This window comes from Hyperolius riggenbachi, chromosome 5 (genome assembly GCF_040937935.1).
Source record: "Hyperolius riggenbachi isolate aHypRig1 chromosome 5, aHypRig1.pri, whole genome shotgun sequence".
In the NCBI taxonomy this organism is placed as follows: Eukaryota; Metazoa; Chordata; class Amphibia; order Anura; family Hyperoliidae; genus Hyperolius; species Hyperolius riggenbachi.
This window is the reverse complement of record NC_090650.1, coordinates 111,828,671-111,850,910: the sequence shown is the minus strand read 5'-3', so window position 1 is coordinate 111,850,910 and position 22,240 is coordinate 111,828,671. Positions and strand designations below refer to the sequence as shown.

At 40.4% G+C, this 22,240-nt stretch overlaps 1 protein-coding gene across 2 annotated transcripts in view; it reads left to right on the top strand.

Moving 5' to 3' along the window:
* The first annotated feature begins 915 nt into the window (after positions 1–915).
* The window catches only part of ZNF385D (zinc finger protein 385D), a 496,219-nt gene continuing 474,894 nt past the window's right edge, over positions 916–22,240 (top strand). The window contains exon 1 of one of the 2 annotated variants that reach the window (XM_068236132.1): positions 916–1,290. In XM_068236132.1, the coding sequence (XP_068092233.1) occupies positions 1,269–1,290 (22 nt within the window). In that variant the 5' untranslated portion in view covers positions 916–1,268. The remainder of the gene's footprint in view (positions 1,291–22,240) is intronic. The other variant, XM_068236133.1, reaches the window with a different exon arrangement.

Genomic DNA, 22,240 nt, shown 5'->3' with positions numbered 1-22,240 from the left:
ATCATGTGCAGTGCCTGGTCAGCAGTGAAGTGTGGGAGAGAACTTGGTGAGGTACGGCAACGCGGGGCCCCAGCAGTGGTCGGGGGCCTGGGGGAAATTGCACGCGCTAGCACCGTGTACCCAACCAAGCCCTTTTGAGCAAGGTCTGTCAAACATGCCAGATCAACTGTTTTGATCAATTACAGTTGGAAATCAATCTAAATGAAAGTTGGGCGGTTTTGTTTTGGCATCAATCTCTGCCAAATTCGATCATTATGATCAAATCAACCTGATATTAATGCTTCAAATCAAATAATGTATGAGCACCTAAAGGTGGCTATACATATTTAGATCGGTACGGCTCATTGCGTCACAGATAACTGGCAGATTCGATCAGTGCAATTGAACCTGCCAGTAAAAGCGATGCATGTATGGCCAGCTTTACCGCACCAACTAATAAACAAGCATGTGGTCTTTTATTTTTAGATTGTGCTTTTCCATCACCACCACAATACTTCTCTAAACTCCAGGCAATCTTCTACTTGCATATGAATAAATAATAGGAACATGTACAAGAAAAAAAAGAAAATAAGTCTGTATATGTACGAGCCTTGGGGGTGGGGGGACGCAATCACAATTATAAAAGAGAACTAATCAATAAATCAGTAACCCATGCATCATTCTACATTAAACCAACTGTCCTTTCAATTGCTTCTGTTGTGGGTAGTGCTATCAGCTAATTGCATTATTTATCTTATCAACTTTCCTGAATGCATTTTCCCAGTTGAGCAGCCACAATTACAACTAGCTTGCTTGTCTGGAAAAGCAGAGAGAGGGAGAGACAGGGAAAGAAAAAAAAAATAAGAAGTCTGGCAAATGAGAAGCAAGCTGATAAGATATACTTTCCCTCCCAAAAGAAACACCTTTATCTAAACAGGATATTTCCGCACCATGTGAAGGGAAAGTAAGTGGGGAAAATCCGTTTGTAGTACTCTTTAGAACTGATGTCACATGCGAGGCAAGGACATCACAAGGAGGAGTCAGATTACAGTAAGAATGGGCAGTGCAGCGTGCAGGCAATGCTAGATCAGACAGGGGATTGGAACAGGGATAAGACTGTGCTGCACACACACACAACACTCATCCTAAACACAAGAAACCCACTGATCATCACTGTAGCAGTGCTGGGGACATTTGCAGCTTTACTGAAGAATGACAGATACCTTCTGCACATGACAAGCTTGTGCTGGAGTTAATGCACAACACACAGCGGCAGCCTTGTGATTGGAATGAGAAACATAATGTATTTTGGTAAGTGCTGTCTTTTTCTCTGCTATTAGGCTTCGACTTGTCCATTGAAATGCAGCTTGTTTGACGTGTTCAGAATCGTTCTGTGCACGCAGCTTGCACAGACTTTTGCCTGGATTCATGTTCGCATGTGTGCATCGATCTGCAGCGCCGAGATTGGACAATTTCCACTGTGAGCAGGGTGGCCGTCTGAATGAACTTAGCTATTGTTTAGCTTACAAAAAAAGTAGCCAAGAAATTGATATTAAGTGCTGTTGTGTTTGTCATTTCTTTGTTTTGCAGTTTGTTTTATTTTTATATTGATGTGCAGTGATTTGCAGCAGAGGCATTCAGCCCCTTATTGAATGGTGTTTATTACTTTTACTGCCAGTGCAGTCATAAAATTCATCAGTCGTATTAATGAGTCTATTGAGAGATCTCTGATGATTTAAAGGACCTTGAAGTGAGAGGGATATGGAGGCTGCCATATTTATTACCTTTTAAACAATACCAGTTGCCTGGTGTCCTGCTGATCTTTCATGCATCAGTAGTGTCTGAATCACACACCTGAAACAAGCATGCAGCACATCCAGGCAAACTTCTGATCTGCATGCTTGTTCAGGGTCTATGGCTGATGGTGTGACTGGCAGAGCATCAGCAGGACAGCCAGGCAACTGGTATTGTTTAAAAGGCAGTAAATATGCCAGCCTCTATAGCCCTCTCACTTCAGATGTCCTTTAATAGTGTGTCAGTGTGGAGTCATTTTAGTTTAGCTCTGAGAGAAGCCTCTGATCTGTACAGCCCCTGTACCTGCCTGCACACATGTCCTAATCCCATGTACTTTGCTGTTACCTCTCACAAGCTCCAGCCCTATTTCCCAGGGAATTGCACTGTATAATGTAGTGCAGCTATACAGGCGCCCTACTTGTTCCGAGTACAGCTGGACCTCTACCAGGAACTTTAATTGCCACAGATGTCTTTAAATTGTTAATTGGAGTAATTAGACCATGCTATAGACAGTGAAAAAACTAAAAATATTATAGTATTCCTTCAGAGCAGAGTTGTGTTGCCAAGCATTCAGATTACATGTCTAAGAACATATGGTGAACATTGATTTTTTATCTATCTATCTATCTATCTATCTATCTATCTATCTATTTGTCTGTCTATCCATTATCTATCTATCTATCTATCTATCTATCTATCTATCTATCTATCTATCTATCTATCTATCTATCTGTTTGTCTGTCTGTCTGTCTATCTATATATACACACACTCTCCAGTGCTGCTGTTCAATCCAGATTTATTTTTATGAAACTATGTCTCTATTATAATATTGCAGTAGACTGTTGAAATACACTCCACCCACCACTGATTTTTGACAGATATGGGTGGATGCTGCAAAGAGCATAAGCATGGTGGCTTCTCCTATTGGATGGATGAAAACCTTCTAGCTTTCAAATGTCTTGGCTGTTAGAGGACTGAATGTTGGTGTTACATTTCACCAATGAATCTCCTGTAATGGGATGTTAACAAATATTGGGGAGAGTTCAGATGCAGCGTAGTGACACCACTGTTTTAGCTTAGTGGGGTTGTGTGGGGGAGGGAGGGTCAACATGCTTTGGGGGGTTGTCATCACTGGAGTTTTTGGCAGTTCTAAAATGCTGGCGGGGGTTCATCTATCAGCACTCAAGCACACTGGAATATTTACTGTTTTTTGGTGGCGTAAGCATGTGACAACATGTGCTTGATAGTTGGTGCCAATATCAAATATATCAGCTCAAAAGATCACTTTCTATACTAAATAAGGCTGAACCGTGTTGTTAGGAAGGGTGATTTGTGGACATGCATAAACCCATAGCACTCAGTTATAATTCACCTTTTTATTATTTAGACTGTTAAACTTCTCAGCTGTTTCATTTTGCTGTTCAGAGTGATTGCAGTTCTATACCATCATTGAATTGCCGAATTATATATTGATTAGACTGAAAAAGGTGATAGCTCTTTAAAGGTGGACATCTTCCCTGGCTAGCCAATCAGCTATCTGTTACAGTCCCGTTTACCACTGCTGTATCAGAAGGTCACTTTTGATTGGTTGTAATGGGATCCTGCTTTGCACACCATTATTACTAACTGAATAGCAATGATTAAGGGCACAGCTGAGATGGAGTCTGAGTTCTTCACCTATAAAGAATTATCATAAGATCATTATAGTGGGTTGTGTCGTTTGATTTCTATGTATTATGCTGCAGGTCAGGCTTTTTGAAATTGGCGAGTCATGTGTTAGGGGAAAAGCATGCTGATGCATACGACAGCAGGTAGAGCAGCAGAAAATGATGATCAGAAAATGTGCGCCGTGCAGAAAGTCCTCGTCGTTCGTTTCTGAGGTGGCTTGAGCACATACAACTGATGGTGAATATTCAATTTTAAGAGGAATTGTAGTGAAAAGGGGGGAAAATAAATCAATACATTGCAAAGAGAGAAGTTAAAAAAAATATAGATCAAGAAATGATTGATATCCACCATATAATTTGTTCATATTGTTTGATTCACAATCAGCCTGTATATAATCATCTTTACTACTGGCAGATATGAAATAAACAGCACCAAACACCCCCCCCCCCCCCCCCAGCATTACAATAGGGTAAACTTTTTTTTTTTTAAATAGATATACATATGCACAGTGGAAGATACTACTGTAGTTGCTTGGCAGCTGGAAACAGCTGTTATTTTTCACAATGCAACAAGGTTTACAGACAGGAAACTGTCAGGACCTAGGTGCTGACATCACACTGTGGGAGGGGTTTAACCACAATAGCCATACAGACCCTGCTAATGATCTATTCAAGAGAAGGTAAAGATTTCTCATGGGGAAGGGGGTATCAGCTACTGATAGGAATAAAGTGCAATCCTTGGTTACAGTCCCTCTTTAAGATTAACAGACCTAGGAATGTACTTAGCTTCATGGAAAACAATGGTAAGCGGCGGCTCAAACAAGTGACATTTTTCTCCGCAAAACAATAGCGAGGACAGAAGCGCTGAAGATCTCGGAATTATGTTAGTGGTGAAATTCGTTAATAGCCTTGTAGAATGTGAGTCACTGAAGGGCAAATGAAGGATGGATTGAAGCATTCACACCCTGCGGTTTGAGTACACTGCATGGGGATATGTCATGAACTATATATCTTCTTATAATTGTGACATTTCACACTTCTCACTAGCATCCTGCAGCAATTATTTCTGAATGCTGTCAGGAATTAGAGTACAGGTGCTGTAATAGATGTTTAGAGCGGGCTGGATGGGACATTTTGTAATTAACTAATGGATTAAGAACTGTGCCAAGGTAATATGATGTAAAAATGCTGAATTGCAGTTCAGCACAGTTTTTTTTTCCAATTTCCATTAGTAATACTATAGACATTAAAGGATCAATGCACTCATGACACAAGACGTATGTCAAATCAACCCCATGCTGCCTGTGATCAGTAATGCATTTGTAGTATGTTACCAATCTCCCCCTGAAGGGATCAAAGAACCCCCAAACTGTCTATTGCTTACAGGTGATGCCTATTACAAGTGGTCTGTACATGTTCTATAAACGCTGCTGTGGAGCTCTTTGGTGGTCTGGCAGCTTCTTTGAACCTCTCTGTGCTTCCTGCAAACCCTAAGCAGCTACCAGGTGCTGCATGTGATAACATTACTTACAGATCTGCGGTCTGCCATCTGCACATCAGGTCTGATGGAACAGAACAAGAAAGGGAATGGATTGCAGAGATCAGTCACCAGACCCCACAAGGCTACAACAGATTGCAGATATGTACAGTAAGTCACAATACGAAACATCATTAAGAGTTTTGAATGGTTCGAGGAGAAAGTGAGAAACAAGCATGCAGCATCAAAGCAGGCATATGCTGAAACAGAGCACAGTGATAATTTAAGCGCCTAGTAGAATATCGGAGAATTAGGCTTATTCTTATATTGCGCACTGTCTGATACCAATAGTAGAATATCGGTAATTTTACCAATTTTCTACTATCACTTTACCTAACCCTCTTCTCAGACTAATCCACCCTCTACCTACACCTAACACTAACCTACCCTCCCGCCGATATCTAAGCTACAATCTTTGCCGCTAAAGAGTCTCTCCACTGATATCTGCGCCACCTTCCATCGCCAAGAAATGTAATGTTTAAGTGGTGCCTCCAGTGGAGTTCTGTAATTGGCTCACAGTGATCATGGGGTCTGGCTCACAGAGCTCTGCTGTCATAGTGACGGCAGAGCGAGTGGCAAGGAAGAGATCAGCAGGAACGTGCAGCACGGTAATTGAAATCTACGCCCTAGCAGGAATAAGCAGCCACAAACAGGGCATAGATTTGAATTCCAGTCTGGAAGCAATTAAGGAAGGTGTGTGCTCCAACTGAACAATACATTTTCCCCCCTACACTAACCCTGAACACCGCTCTATGCCCTTAGGCTCTTAAATGCATGCATGTCTGATACATAATATGATGGCTGGAAGCATTATATAAAGTTCAGGGTTAGTGTAGAGACCAATAAGCGGAAACTCCTCATTGAAAGCTGATCAAGGCAAATAACATTTATATTGCGCTTTTCTCCTGGTGAATCAAAGCGTTTGAGCTGCAGCCACTAGGCTGCGCTCAGTAGGCAGTAGCAGTGTTAGGGAGTGTCGCTCAAAAGAACTCCTTACTGAATAGGTGCTGGCTTACTCCTTACTGAATAGGCTCCCCTGTGTCAGAGACAGAGCCCTTAACCAATACACCAGTTGCACATTTATTTTTGTCTATGAAAATATTCATTGTGCGTATTTATTGTAGTGTGCAAAGGGTTAAGTGAAAAAGCATTACAGGCAAATACCAGCAATAATGTGAACAATAGGTGCCCCATGGGTGTTCGCAGATCTCTGTGGAAGAGCAAAATCAGTAAGGCCAGTTTCACACCAGCAACTAGCATTATAGGTGTAGTGCGATTGGCAGCAACCTTAAAAATAAGCATTTGGAGATAACCACGGCAATGCGTGGTAATCTCACTTCTGGCTGCAAGCTAAGCTATAGGTGAGGCTCTCTAGAGCTCATTTTCTATGACTAAAATACGAATTGCACGGAAGTGTACTGACAAAATATGCTTCTGTACATGCGTATCCATACCATGAATGCAAAACAGTTTATAATATCTGCGGCACCAATGACTTACATGACTTTCGGCCGCTGCACGTTGCAGCGGATGCTCACCGATAACGCAATGTTGCCGTCGTGTCAGATCAGATGCTTTCTGTGAAGCGCATCACACTGCATCCAATTTTAAATGTCCCATAGGTTTACATTGCTTTAGCGTTACCCTACAGTAAAAAAGGGTAATGCAACGCAATGAAAATGTCCCAGCGTGAAAGAGGCCTCAAGCTTTTTGGCTCATTATTATTCAGCAAAAGTCTGTTTACTTTTTAATGTTTAATTTAGACTCATTGAACTCTAAAGCTGGGCAGCATGGTGGTGTAGTGGTTAGTGCTCTCGCCTTGGGTCCAGTGATGGTTCCTTTTTTCCAATCCCAGCCAGGTCAACATTTGCAAGGAGTTTGTGTGCTATCCCTGTGTCTGTGTGGGGTTCCACCGGGTACTCTGGTTTCCTGCCACATGCCAAAAAACATACAGATAAGTTAGTTGGCTTCCTCCTAAATTGGCCCTAGACTATTATGGATGCACTACACAATACATACATAGACATATAACTATGGTAGGGACTAGACTGTGAGCCCCTCTGAGGGACAGTTAGTGACAAGACTACACTCTGCACAGCGCTGCGCAATATGTTGGCATTATATAAATACTCAAATAAATAAAAGTCTTTCACTTCTGTCTTTGTACTGCTTAGAGTCAAAGGGTTTGCATATAGCTACAATGAATTCGCGTGCAGAATATCCACATAATGATATTGCACAGAGGTCGGTGCTTTTGTACCATCATTGTTGCTGCTAGATCTGGTACCCACAGGATGAACTGTGCAGAGTAAAAAGAGGACAGGGCACAAGGATACATCATTTTTTCACACTGTAATTGTACACAGGATAACATTTTATGAAGGACACTGAATCACTGTCTATTTAAAAGAAAAGAAAAACCAGGAGCGGTGTAAACATCCTTAATAGAACAGTAAAGTTAGCTTATGTTGACCTGTCACAGGTGTTATAGCAGACGTAAAATGTGCTACAACTTTTTTCAGCTTAGATGATATTTCTCTAGTGGTAACAGAGTAAATGTGGTCACAGTGTAAACCCACTTGGATTGGAATATCGTATCTCTGTATTGTGTGAACTCCCTTTACTTTCACTGAACCATCTAAACCTTGACACTATGCTGATTTATGGATTAGAAGTATTTAATCTCTGAGGGTTTGAGGTTAGAAATGATACTGATGTTGCTGGATATGGTTGCGATGGTGGATGTACTATACAAGCCTTGCAACCTGATATCTGTGTGGTGTAAGCGAAAGTATTGGATTTTTATGGTCTGTGGTCATGTCCCAAGTCTCTTCTGTTTAGCTGAGCATTGGTGATGTAAAATGTAGGAACGTTGGTTTTATTTTAGTTATGTTATTGGTCTCTTTTGCGCACATTACATGATTCAGTTCAATGATCCATTTGTAATTCTAACTTTACAGTTTGGTGCCAGTACAACAGCCTTAAAGTGGACATGAACTCTTGCACTGGAGCGAAAGAAAACATATATAAAAGTACCCTGTATGTACTTAGAGAGTTTAGCCTGTCTAACTCCCCCTTATCTGGGACTAAGCACAAGTTGTAATTTAATCCCCTAGCTGTGTTAGCTGACTGCGATGGCAGAGATCTCATTTGTAAACACAGGATGTTAACAATATGTCTGCTTCCATGAAAACAGGAAGTAGACAAACTGCAGATTTGTTGCAGGATTTGCATCAGCTGTAACAAAAATGTTTTTCTCTAAAGTTATTATGTTGTTGCTTATCTTTTAGAGCTGAGATGAAGTTCTGAGTTCTGCTCTGCTTTAACACAGTAGATTGTAAGCTCTTTTGATCATAGTCCCTCGCTGTTTCATGAATAATTGTCTCAAACTAACAACGCGGTCCCGAATAAATTGTACTTCATTGAACCATATGTGTGCACTATTATCTATATAAAATAATAATCACCATGCTAATCACTAGTTTGTGAAAGATACTCCAGTCTTTGAAATGAAATGGTACACCATACAATTTTGTGTTATATTTTCTGTTTTGCTAGGTAAACACCATACAATTTTGTGTTAGATAGATGGTTCCATAGATAATTTCCAACATGTCCAATCTTATTTTTAATCGTTTTTCTGATCGATTTCTCATAGAAGTGAATGGAAATAGATAAGAAAAGATTACAGCCATTGTTCTACTCAGCAGGAGATAAACAGAAGACAATGCACCAGAGATAATGACCAGTCTCTACAGAAAATAATCTAATGCTGGGCATACACGGTAAGATAATGCGCTGGCATCGAGCCAGCGGCTCGATGCCGTCGCGTCACCGCTCGTCCGCTCGTGCGCGCGGATCGATTCCCGCTCGAGCCGGGAATCGATCCACGCGGTGGTCGGACACTTCGGAAATTATCAATCGAGCCATCAGCGGCTCAATTGACAAGAAAATACACCGCCGTGTATGCCCAGCATAACAGAAGAACTAACAAAAAAATGTAACAGAAATTTGTATGGTATGTACTAGGCATAAGACAAGGTCAGAGGGTGGAGGAACACAAGAAAGTTAATAGTGAATACATCAAGTACCACCTGGGCCCCGTCTGCTCCAGGGCCCCATAGAACGGTTTGGCTTCTCCCAGATTTATCATTAGAAAAGGGTAGTGCACTAAAAGATGATGCCCCTCTTAATTATAGCAATTGTTCAGTATACTTTATAAAGTATTTCTGAGAATGTGTTGGCGCTATTCAAATGCATAGTATTACTTAAGACTCAACCAAGAATTCCATAATGCGTCAAATTACAAAAAAAGTATCCCAAAAGTTATATAAGTTATTGCAATTTATTCCAAACATTTTTTTCTCATTCTCACTTTGAAATATCACAAAAACAATGATTCTTTTCTGAAATGAATATTTGTTGTGGTATAAATTTAAATTAACGTTTACGACCCAATTACCAAACAAGATGGGACGCTGTGTAAAATATAAATAAAAACAGAATGCTATGACTTTAAAATCCTTTAAAGTCTATGCGTATTTGAAAACATTATACAGAGAACATATCAAATGTTGATACTAAGAGATTGTATTGTTTTATGAAAAATGTATGCTCTTTTTAAATCTGATGCCAACACATTTCAGAAGTTGAAACAAGGCAATAAAAAACTAGAAACATTTTTTTAAATTCTAAAAAGCTGAACATCACACAAGTATTTAGAAAAAGAGGTGGTGAAAATGTTCATAGACTCAAATTGTGTAAAGGTAAATGGATCTTTTATCTGGGTATCAGGTTTCCCAATGGTTTAAATGTAAGACGAGTTGTTAACTTTTTTTGTATTAAAATTATATTACACTGGTTTTAAGTGTTTAATGATGACTCCGGTCCACAGTTTATATGTTTCTTTGGGTGCTGGCCAAATTTGCCTTGCTGGTGTTTGGTCCAGCCTCTAGGGGTGGAGTCTTTTGTATTTATGTCACTTCCTCTTTGTATTTGGTGAGCTATGACCAAGGACCTGTATGTCGGAAATGCATCAGATACCTTCTTGTCTTTTTGTATTTGCTAAATAAAGTTCCTAGATTTTATCTCATCATGACACACTGCAGGCTTTTGTGCTGTATTCATAAGTAATTAGGTTGATTGGCAATAGGTCATCCAGGCACTCTAAGCCATTTGATACTTGCCCCTAGACATTTACAGAGATTTGTTAAAATAAATAATTATGCAACAAATTGGTAAACATATATTATTATTATTATTATAGCACCAACCTCTTTTGCAGCGCTGTACAGACATTTTCTAGTCACTTAACTGACCCTCAGATGGGATCAGAATCTAATCCCTACCAATGTCATATGTCTATGTATGTAGAGTAGGTATCGTAGTCTAGGGCCAATTTAGGGGGAAGCTAATTAACTCATGTGTATGTTTTTTGGATGGCGGGGACCATAGTGCCTAGAGAAAACCCTTGCAGACTCAGGGAGAAAATACAAACTCTGTGTAGGTAGCGCCCTGGCTGGGATATGAACTAGAGATGCAGCACTGCAATGCAAGAGCTCTAACCACTGCACCACTGTGCTGTCCAGTGTATACAACAGTTTTAATATTTGCTTTGTGTTTATTCCATTTCAAATATAGGAATGACGTGCTTTATAAATCATATAATTCTTTGTATTTGTATTCTGCACAGTATGCCAACTTTTTTAGAGTTGGATAAAAAAATTGCATGTCTATGAATGGAAGCTTGCAATTAATCCCTTGTATTGGGCTGCACAATGTTCATGGCCTTTGGATGGAGAGGAAGGGATAACAGGCAAGGAGATCAAGAGATGTGGGTTGGAAAATATCAATGAGGACCAATTGTTACCTGGCAGTTCAGCAGCTCAGCATATACAGTTTACTTTAGCCACTTGTCATTTCCTATGGGGAGCTCTCTCTGCCTACAATGAACACTTCCTATTCATAATGTTGATGAAAAACTTAGCTTATCAGTTAGGTTCCCCTTGTATGGCTAGTTTAAATTCAGTGCCTTATCTGAGTCATTTAATCTCCTGGAGACAGCTAGGAGCTCCAAGCTTAGTCAGGACTACATGATTCTCTTTGATCATAGAAACGCTACTAATGCTATGAATGTTTATGATCAAAGAGAAGCTCATAATGTTAAGGATGTAATTACAATGATCCTCTAAAATCTTTATGGATGTCTGTCCTAGACAGTATTTGTATTCATATGGGTGTCCAGGGGGAAGGGGCACCTCCTTTTTAGGAACTCATTATCAATGGCATTGAGTTGAAGCTGGAAGCATTAGTATCCAAATACAAGAAGAATTTCTGTGCTGAATCTGGGAGTTTCTAGTTACAAAGCTACCTAGGAAAAGGATGAGATCTTTTGTTTATAGGGCATTATCTGCATTTAAAGGGAATGTGTTTTCATGAACAACCTCAGTGCTATCTTGTCTCTCTGCGGTGTTCTTTCCATTTACCCGTTTGGAAATAAATTCCACTCCATTTGTGGCATCTTTACTGAACAGATGGTTTGGATGATGGAGCGCAGCTCACATTTTGTGAAGTCTTGGGTGTTTGCTGGTAACTCTAGCAAGAGCAAAATGATGGAGAATCTGAAGTTCTGTAAAAATTCTAAAGACATCCATACAATTCCATGGCAGATTTGATCACTGTGATGGAATATGCCAAAGATCGATGTCCCAACATGGCCACAATACTGCTTAATTTCTGGCTTAATCAATTGACATTTTAGATCAGACAGGCTGGTAAATTTGTGGTTGAGAGTGGCTGAGTCCACTGTAAAGGGACTCACTGCTTGGCTCTACAAATATATGCACAAGTACTACTGCCCACGGGGATTAGGGCACAATCCCTCCAGTGACAATTTAGGGCCAAGTTCTGTACAAACTTATCACTAGCCTACCTTTACTATGGAGCACGGGGGACACACAACGTCTTTGGCATGATGGAGTGGGACAGGAGAACAATGGCTTGACCTGCATTTAACTGAGATGCTCTCACGCTCCGCATGTCTCTGCAACATGTCAGGGAGGATCGGGGCCGCCATACATAAGATAGATTGTAGACAGAGTCAGGCCACCTCAGCCGAGAACCATTTCGAACAGGGTTCCCCAACCACTGGTCCACAGTCCACTGCTGAGCTTCAGGCTGTGTCTGGACACTGTTTGTAATGCTGAGAGTAGTGCCACTGAACTCAGTAGGCTGCAGAAGAGAAGCAGAGCCGTCGGCAGCCATTCTTACTGCTGCCACCTAGTGTCTGTAATTTGTAAAGCAGCATGCTTTTCGTCTTTACAGACACTGGGTGGCAGCAGTGAGGATTACTGAGATGCTCCAGTCAGCCACAAAATTGAATCTGTGCACAGCATCGCTGCAGATGCATCTTTTCCAATGTGCCGAGGGTGATGAAGATGGTGGTTGGGTAAAGCCGGTGCTACCAGAACTTCTCTGTGTACTTACACTGGCAGTAGAAAAGTCCCCACCCCTTCCCCCCAACCACACACACATGCCCGGCCTTGGAAAAAGTGCATCATGTGGAAGCAGTCCTTCGGTCAAAAATTGTGAGGACAGCTGATTTAGTGTATGCACAAGGCCTAAATGTGTACTACTGAATCTTGTGTAGTATAACCTAGTGTCTGTAATTTGTAAAGCAGCATGCTTTTCGTCTTTACAGACACTGGGTGGCAGCAGTGAGGATTACTGAGATGCTCCAGTCAGCCACAAAATTGAATCTGTGCACAGCATCGCTGCAGACGCATCTTTTCCAATGTGCCGAGGGTGATGAAGATGGTGGTTGGGTAAAGCCGGTGCTACCAGAACTTCTCTGTGTACTTACACTGGCAGTAGAAAAGCCCCCACCCCTTCCCCCCCAACCACACACACATGCCCGGCCTTGGAAAAAGTGCTTTATGTGGAAGCAGTCCTTCGGTCAAAAATTTTGAGGACAGCTGATTTAGTGTATGCACAAGGCCTAAATGTGTACTACTGAATCTTGTGTAGTATAACTTTGAGTAAAGGTCTGTACCTTCAAAGCACATTATACTTATCCATAGTCTCCAAGCTTTTGTTAAATATTGTAAAGATCTGGTCTAATTTCAAGCCAGTGCCAGCCTTGTAAAGTGCTACTAATTTATTAACATGAAAGGAATGGAACCACCGACCAGAAGATCCTATTGATAACTGTACTGTACCTGTGGAAAAATGGTTCTTCTTCAAACCAAATCTGTCTTGGGGGAAAGGTGTGAGTGTGTGGTGACAGTAAGACTGTAATTGATTTTATCCCTTTTTAACTCTCCTTTTCAACTCTATAGATAGACCTTAGCAGGTAGAGCTGGTGGGTTTAAATTGTCCTAGTCCAATCCCATATGTGAATTGGCTGAGCTTTAACCTCTGCAATGGTGAAAAAGGTCAGCAGTTTATATGGTAGGGGGTCACACCTGCAGTTCAGTTATGCATAAATGCTTGTTATGAACACACAGAGATAGAGATTGTTTAAATGGTTAAGTTGAGGCTTAGACTCTGTTACAGGACAACAGTAGCTAGAGGGCTATGGAGGCTGGCATATTTATTTCCTTTTAAGCAATATCAGTTGCCTGGCTGCTGATCCTCTGCATCTAATACTTTTAGCAATAGACCCTGAACAAGCATGCAGCAGATGAGGTGTTTCTGACATTATTGTCAGATCAGACAAGATTAGCTGCATGCTTGTTTCTGGTGTTCTTCAGACTCTACTGGAGCCAAATAGATCAGCAGGGCTGCCAGGCAACTGGTATTGTTTAAAAGGAAATAAATATGGCAGCCTGCAGGTTTCTCTCACTTCAGTTGTCCTTTAAATGTTAGGTTAGTACTTGGGAAAAACAGGATGAGGTCACTTGAAATGTTAAAGTTAAGTGTAGCGGGAGTTAGAAAGTTAGTTTGATTGAAAGAAAGGTTAGGTTCTCTTGAAATAAGCGTTTACAAATACTATACTTCCCTGACTGTAAAGGTGCAAGATGTATGTTTAGGGTGCAGTTGAGACACACAGAAAGTGTGGCTGACTGTGCTGAGGCTGACTGTGCTGACGCTGTGCTTTGATATACTATGTGTTTATTTTCTTGCGTTGCTCTAAAATAATATATAATGGTTTGTAAGGATTGTTTTTTTGCTTTGTCTGACTCTGGCTAAAGTGAACTGACTTGTCACTGCTTGGGAAACTTGGCAAGCAGCAGAGGATTGCAGCAGCTGTAGTGCAGTTAAAGTATTTGGAATTTTTATATTATCTCTTCATAAGCTTATCACGGTCTCATGTACAGACTCTGTAATATAAACAGGCTGGAGGAGTTAAATAAATGAGTGTTCACATTTCTTTACTCTGCTGCCATTCCAAATGGCTAGAACTTGGATAATTATCAAGCATCCAAATGTTTTTAATGTGCCAGCAATGTCCGGAAATCTGAAGCATTGCATATGTATCATGCAATATAATGCTATTATATAAAGATTTAGTGTGGTACTGAGGCAAGTCTCACTTACCAGTTATATCCAAAAAGGATTTCCAGGAGTGATTTAACCCCTTGATTCTCTCTCGACTGACTGGAAGAGCTTACAGGAAAAACCTTGATTAACAGCTCATATGAAATGAAGTCTCTTCCTTTCCAATATAACAGAGCTCTTGCGATGAGCAAAATCTCCCAACATGCAAACTTTCATTGACCCAGGAAGCTAAAGAAATAGAGTCAGATGTGGCCAATAAATGACCTGGTAACCAACAGCGCAGGGTTTTGATTGGCTCCATTTAAAGAGGAACTTTAGCACAAAGGGGAAAGAAGTAAATCAATCCATTGCAAAGTGAGAAGTTAAGAAATAGAAGAGAGATCAAGAAATGATTGATATTCACCATATAATTTGTTCATGTGGTTTGATCCACAATCAGCCTACACGTCATCATCTTTACTACTGGTAGACAAGAATAGGTCATGACATCACACTGTGGGAGGGATTTCACCACTATATCAGCCATACAGACGTCCCTGATGATCTATTCGAGAAAGGTAAAGATTTAACATGGGAAAGGGGTTATCAGCTACTGATTGGGATGAGTTTCAATCCTTGGTTACAGTTCCTCTTTAAAGGACAACTGAAGATAGAAGTATATGGAGGCTGCCATGTTTACTTCCTTTTAAGCAATACCAGTTGCCTGGCAGTCCAGCAGACCCTCTGCCTCTAATACTTTCAGCCATAGACCCTGAACAAGCATACAGATCAGGTGTTTCTGACATTATTGTCAGATCTGACAGATTAGCTGCATGCTTGTTTATGGTGTTATTCAGACACTTATGCAGCCAAACAGACCAGCAGGGCTGCCAGGCAACTGGTATTGTTTAAAAGGAAATAAACATGGCAGCCTCCATAGTCTTCTCCACTTCAGTTGCCCTTTAAAGGGGAACTGAAGAGAGAGGTATATGGAGGCTGTCATGTTTATTTTCTTTTAGACAATACCAGTTGCCTGGCAGCACTGCTGATCCTCTGCCTCTAATACTATTAGCCATAGCCCCTAAACAAGCATGCAGCAAATCAGGTGTTTCAGTGGTTCAGACTTATAAGTCTAATCTGACAAGACTAGCTGCATGCTTGTTTCTGGTTTTAATCAGATACTACTGAAGAGAAATAGACCAGCAGGGCTGCCAGGCAACTGGTATTGATTAAAAGGAAATAAACATGACAGCCTCCATATACCTCTCTCTTCAGTTCCCCTTTAAAGAGCACCTCCGGCCAAAAAAAGATTTGAATGGCAATACATATATGTAGTCTATGCACTGTGTACAGTTAGATGAAGATATAAAGTTTACATCTGGTACATCGCAGTTAATAGAACAGACTCACATTTATATCTGTAAGTAGCACTTCCTTATTTCTCCTCATGCTGAAGCCTTGCTAAAGTACACCCTCAGCATGTGTCCACTCCTCCAGCCTGGTTCCCTCCCCTGCCCCTCCCTCCAGTGCTCTCTGCCTGCCTGGATCAAATTACATCTGTCTTCACAGGGTGCAAGGAGAGCAGAGGAGAACTGCTGCAGCCTATCTTATCATGTCTGTTTGCTATAATTATTATTTCAGATGTCTGTCTGCCTGCCTGGATTAGATCACATGGACATGGGGGGTGGAGTTATGACATCAGTCTCCCAGCATCCTTTGCACCTATGGTTTGGAAAGAAAACAAATCACCCTGGCCCAATTTCACATCGGGGGTGGAATTTCAAGACCATGGGCCTTATTCACAAAGCAGTGCAAACTGTTTAGCACGGGTGTGCTAAACAGTTAGCACGTGAAGTCCGTTCGCTGACTTTTGCGCGCGCAATTTGCTGCAAATTGAGCACGCAAAAGTCCGCGATCGCGCGAATCGCGGCACTTTGCGCACGCAAAAGTCCACGAACTGCACTTCACGTGCTAACTGTTTAGCACACCCATGCTAAACAGTTTGCACCGCTTTGTGAATCAGGCCCCATATGTGGAAAACGGACCCTGGGATTGAGAAAATCACATTTTTATGTGTGATTTTATATATCTTGGCAACTTACTAGGTTTCAGGCAAACTGTAATTTATAATTTAGGTACTCTTTAATTTCTTCCTGTATCAGTATAGATTTGCATGTTACGAGTACTGTTTGCTCATTATTACAGGCCTCCTGTGAACCCTATGATGTCAGAAAGGCTGCGACTGTTTGCAGGATGCCTGGCTCGAAAAGGATATTTGTAGTCCAGTGCTGTGCAGTGCCTTGGCCATTTTTATTTATGTTCCCTTTTAGTTTTAGTTTATTTGAACATTTGTGAGTGCTTGTTTCTAAACCCAGATATAAAAGTGAGGGATGCTCCCTAGATTTACTGCTTGTTGGACTGCGCACTTCAGTTGCTACTCTGTATATAAAAATTGGCAACTAGAGAAGAAATTCATTCCAATCATCTTTTAATAAAATATGGACATATTTTATATCCCAATCCCAGTATTTGGCATAATAAAAAAAAAAACCACTGCAAAACAAAAGACCTCTGCAGGAGCTTTTCATTTTTTTAATTTATTTTTTTGTTTGTGGGCAATCACTTATGCACTGCACAGAAGTATATTCTGACAACGCACTGCTGCATGCATTTCGAGTGCAATAAGGGACAGGGGCCCTGGGGGAGGAGGGAAGGTAGAAGTCTATCTATCCCACTCTGTTTGGCATTAGTGAATAAATCGCTGCGGGGGGGAGGGGTCTTGGCAGTGCTGTAGGAAGGGCGTATCCATGTAAGTTTTCACAGGGGGCGCCATGATCTGTAGTTATGCCCCATCAGAAGCATACCACTGATCTACATTTTAATTTGACTGCTTTACCCAGGAGACTCTGGTTGCTTCACTGTATATTCACCTAAACCCTTTTTAAAAATAGATATATGGTCTGACAATTGTTCAGTAACCGCCCAAACACTGGGCATTCACTTCAGAGACTTAAAACAGTATACAGGTGTGAATTGCACTGTGACATATTTAAGGATGACATGTGCTTCACTATATAGATGGGTGACAGCATTTTTTTTTATTTTCTTGTTTGGAGTTGGGAATTCTTGCAGTTACACTAGGGTGTTGCTGAGGTTTCCTCCATTTGTGTTGTGTTAGTATGATTCTAATTGACTTCTTGGGCATCACCCTCAGCACTGGCCATAACCATGCTTAGAAAATCACTCTGTAGTATATGGTAAAGCAAATCTGCAAGGTTTGCTATAACCTGTTTTGGATACTTACTCTGGGGGTTACTTCCCCCGTTATCACAGTATCAGCCAGCCTGATCCAGCGATGGGACTTGTGAAATGCAGTCACACTGCGCCTGCTGACCTGTTCGCGCAAAAAGCTGAGCCTGATTAAGGCCATGCTACTGCGCAGACGGCTAACTTTGTCTGCCGGAGCCCAAGCAGGTCCTTGTTAGTGCACATGGGCAGGCTGTCGACAAGTGCAGACAAGTGTTTTTTGGGGGGCACCACCTCTGTAACAGGCTGGTGGAGGGGGACGGGGGAAGCCACTTTAGAACCCTGACGCTTTCCCCTCCTGAGGTGAGTATCCCGTAGGGGCACTTTTTTACTTTTTAAGTTGACAGCATTTTTTCCCTCTTTATTTCTTTTTAACATCAGCAGCAGAAGGCATCTGGCAGATTGCCCATTTCTGATCCTAGTAAGAAGAAAGTCGGACTATGAATACCTATAGAGCTTGTAATGCTAATTTAGTTTTCTTTTTTTTTTTGTGAAAATTGCCTGCTTACAGTATTAAGAAGGGACTTGGCTCCAGTACCAAATTACAATGATGACATAACGTGGTTGGTGTCTAGAAAGGTGAAGTTATTGTGAGAAGAAATCATCATTCATGAGTCATTTTGGTATCTAGACATGGAGAACTCAGGCAGTGGTCCACTTTTCAATGAATGGTCAGTGTATGTTCTCATTTTGTAATCCATTCATGTATGCTAAGTACATTGATGGAGCATCATTTTGAAGAAATGAATGCTTCTGATCAGACACATTAATCATAGCATTCACATGCTCACTTTCATTTTTCATTCCTCTGTGTCCTCCTCTCCATCTTCTTTCTCTAAATAATAGTAACCAAGCATACACACAAATGTGTTTTTTGGTTTGGACTCCTGAAATAATAAGGTGCGTTAATCTTATACACATCCATGCTCATTTCATATCATTAGTTTATTGGAGAACTGCAATTTACATACACTTTTTCTTAGTAGAGTACTAAAAGTTTTTTTATTACTCTTTATTTCGTTCTACATCCACATTAAAACTATTTCTCTTCTTCTTCTGTCCTCTGCGACAATGGGCTGGATTCACAAAAGAGTGCTAACTGTTAGCACGGCCGTTTTCGCGTGAATTTTTGCATTGCACGCAATCACGAATTTTCGCGCGAAACGATAACTGTTTCACGCGCAAACGAGAATTTTCATGCGAAATCGATAACGTTTTCGTGTGAAAAATGTGCGTTTGCGCGCAAGAACGTTATTGTTTTGCGCGATAATTTGCGAACGCACGCAATGCGAAAATTCACCCGAAAATGGCCGTGCTAACAGTTAGCACTCTTTTGTGAATCAAGCCCAATGAGTGCTAAAACTATAAAAGGAAACAGAATCCAGGTGGAAATAAAAACCCGCCAGGGGATCAAACTCATACCTGTTCTACACAGAGCTGGAATAAAATTTTTGGCTGGAGTAACTCTTTAATGGGGGAGCTAAGTGAAGCTGAAATAAAGTCAAATAAAGAAAACAGTTCACCCTATTAGTTACAGTATTAATGATAGTAAAAGCAAACCTGAAGCGAAACTAAACTTATGAAATAAGGAATTGTATGTGTAGTACAGCTAAGAAATAGAACATTAGTAGCAAAGAAAAGAGTCTCATATTGTTTTCCAGTACAGGAAGAGTTAGGAAACTTCAATTGCTTTCATTGCAAAAGAGCTTCTCTGAGCTCTTGGACCCAACAGTCTTTTTTTCTGATGCACCTAAACAACCAGAAAAGCAGTGAGAGACAGCTTGAGGTAAGGTTTTACTGCAGGAACTTTCAAAGGGTCATTAGCTCTGTTCTGTTTTACAGCTTTAAATACAGAGTGTGTGTGGTATCTTGTTGTCCTGTTATAAATAAAGTTTTACTGCAGGAAAGTTTTATGGATCAATAGCTCTGCTCTGTTTTACAGCTTAAAATACAGAGTGTGGTATCTAAACTGCAAATATAGTACAAAAAAAAACAAAACAAAAAAAACAAATTGAGGGTTTTAAGGCCTGTTTGTTTTAGTTTTGCATATAAGTACTTTTAATTACAATAGTGATAAATAATCATACACAAAACAGCATAAAATGCTCCTCAATACACACTCATCACATATAAACTGCCATTCAGTATAGTTGATGCAGCGCTGAAAGTCCAGTGATGCACCTGTAGTTCCATGGAAGTAGCCTGACCGCACACATCGCTGCACTTCCATCAGCTATACTGAAGGGATTGACTTTATACTGAAGGGACTGCCCAACTGTCACTGCACACTGCGTGAATACCCCATACGATGGACTAGCCTGGATGTTATGCTGCCTTGCAATGATCCTGTATTAGACATGATTCAGTTTTCAAAAACTGAGCTGATTAGAGGTTAAGAACATGCGGAACATATTTTGATGTGGTTGTATGTATATCTTTTTATATATTTTTTAAACTGTTCTCTATTCACGAACTGCAAATCTAGAGACGTTATGCCTCTGAAGATGCGACCATGCTATAAGGGCCTCGAAACGTGCATTAGGCAATTTATATGTGATTAGCATGTATTGAGGACCATTTTTTATGCTGTATTGTGTATGATTATTTATCACTGTTGTATGTAAGTTATGTTTCATACGCAAAACTAAAGCAAAATGACCTTAATACCCTCAGTTTCTTTTTTGTACTGTATAAGGCTTCTTGCACACTGCAAGCGATTCCGATTCAGATTCCGCTTTTTAATCAGTTTTTACCTCCGATTCAGATTCAGATTTGCAGTGTGCAAGGAGCAAACTGCAAATCTGAATCTGAATCGGAAGTAAAAACAGATTAAAAAGCGGAATCTGAATCTGAATTGCTTGCAGTGTGCAAGAGGCCTAACAGAGGGGTGGCTACTCTTGTACTGTTCTGATTATATAATCTAAACTGCAAATATGACAGAATGATGCAATGATATAAATAAAGCTTTATAACTGAAAATAAAATATGACACTCTTTGCTACTAATTTTGTATTAATCATCTGTACTACACATACAATTCATTATCTCATAAGTTTATTTTCACTTCAGTGTCACTTTAAAAACACAACCAACTACTTGTTCAGCAAAAATGACCATATTTTTCGGCATATAAGACGCTCCTGACCATAAGACGCACCTAGGTAGACGCACCTAGGTTTAGAGGACAAAAACCAGGGGAATATATATATATATATATATATATATATATATATACACACTAGGTGCATCCATTGTAAAGGAGCATCTTGTGGATTATGCCTCCTTTGTACTCCATGCCCCCTTGTATCTCTTATGTCTCCCTGTGTCCCCCTTGTGTCCTCCTGTGTTCCCCATGTGTCCACCTTTGTTCTCCTCTATGCCCCTTTGATGCCCCCTTATGTCCTCCTCTATGCCCCTTAGTGTCTCCCTGTGTCTTCCGTTTGTACAGAGAGACCCTGACATTGCGGCAGGTTGGAGGTTCGTATTGGCAGACGTTCACAAGTCAGGAACTCCCTGCATTTGGTCTAGAAGACGTAGTGACTTTTTCCCACACTTTTAGGGGAGAAAAGCTGAGTCCTATAGTCCATAAAATACAGTAGTAAATACATTATGAAATACAGGATGTCTTTATACTGATTCTGTCTTTATATCAGTTTCACATAAACCATTGCACATCAGGCATTTTCTTCAGGAAAGGGAGGGGCTTCACTGTGAAGAACTAAAATCTCTGCGGAATTTTACTGTGCATTCACTCTAATGGTAGAACATAAAACCAGGATCAGTTTAAAAATAATTTCTTGGAGGACTTTGCCTTTATTTTATTTACATTAGCGAGTTTGTCTTATGTTACAATAAGATGGATGTGTAATGCTTTTTGTACAACACAGAAATAATCTTCTCTTTAAATGAATACATTTAGAATTGTTTCTACTTTGAAAGCAATAAAAAATGTTTTTATGTCTGTATGCGTGGCCATTCTTTGCATCACTGTACTTTTAAGTCTCACAAGCAAACATTAAGAGTGAACCATTTAAGCAGTGCCAAAACCGTAAGTGGTCTCTGAGTTATTCGAAGCCTCATTTATTTCTTAAAAGATGTTAATTATCTCTCAAAGTTTTCCAAATGTACTTTTTGGAAAAAAAAATGTTGATTAAAATATGACCCAGGGTGCTACTGCATTAGTTAAAAGTCATGATTTTGCTGTGTCTTTGTAACAGGGGATAGCACAATTATTAATGTGCCTTGCTTGCTGTTCTTTTTCCTAGTTCTAAAATTCAGACTTAGCAGATGTTCTCAGTGCGTTCTAGCTCTAATTTTACTTTGTCTTTATTCATTTGGATCATAATAGGATCAATTATAAATAGTCCCTGGTTAGGGCTATTTTTAGTAAGTGACTCTAGTGTATTCTGGTAGTAGTCACTCTACATACCTAATTACGGAATTAACTGATTTTTTACTGTATCTAGACCTAGATGAGAC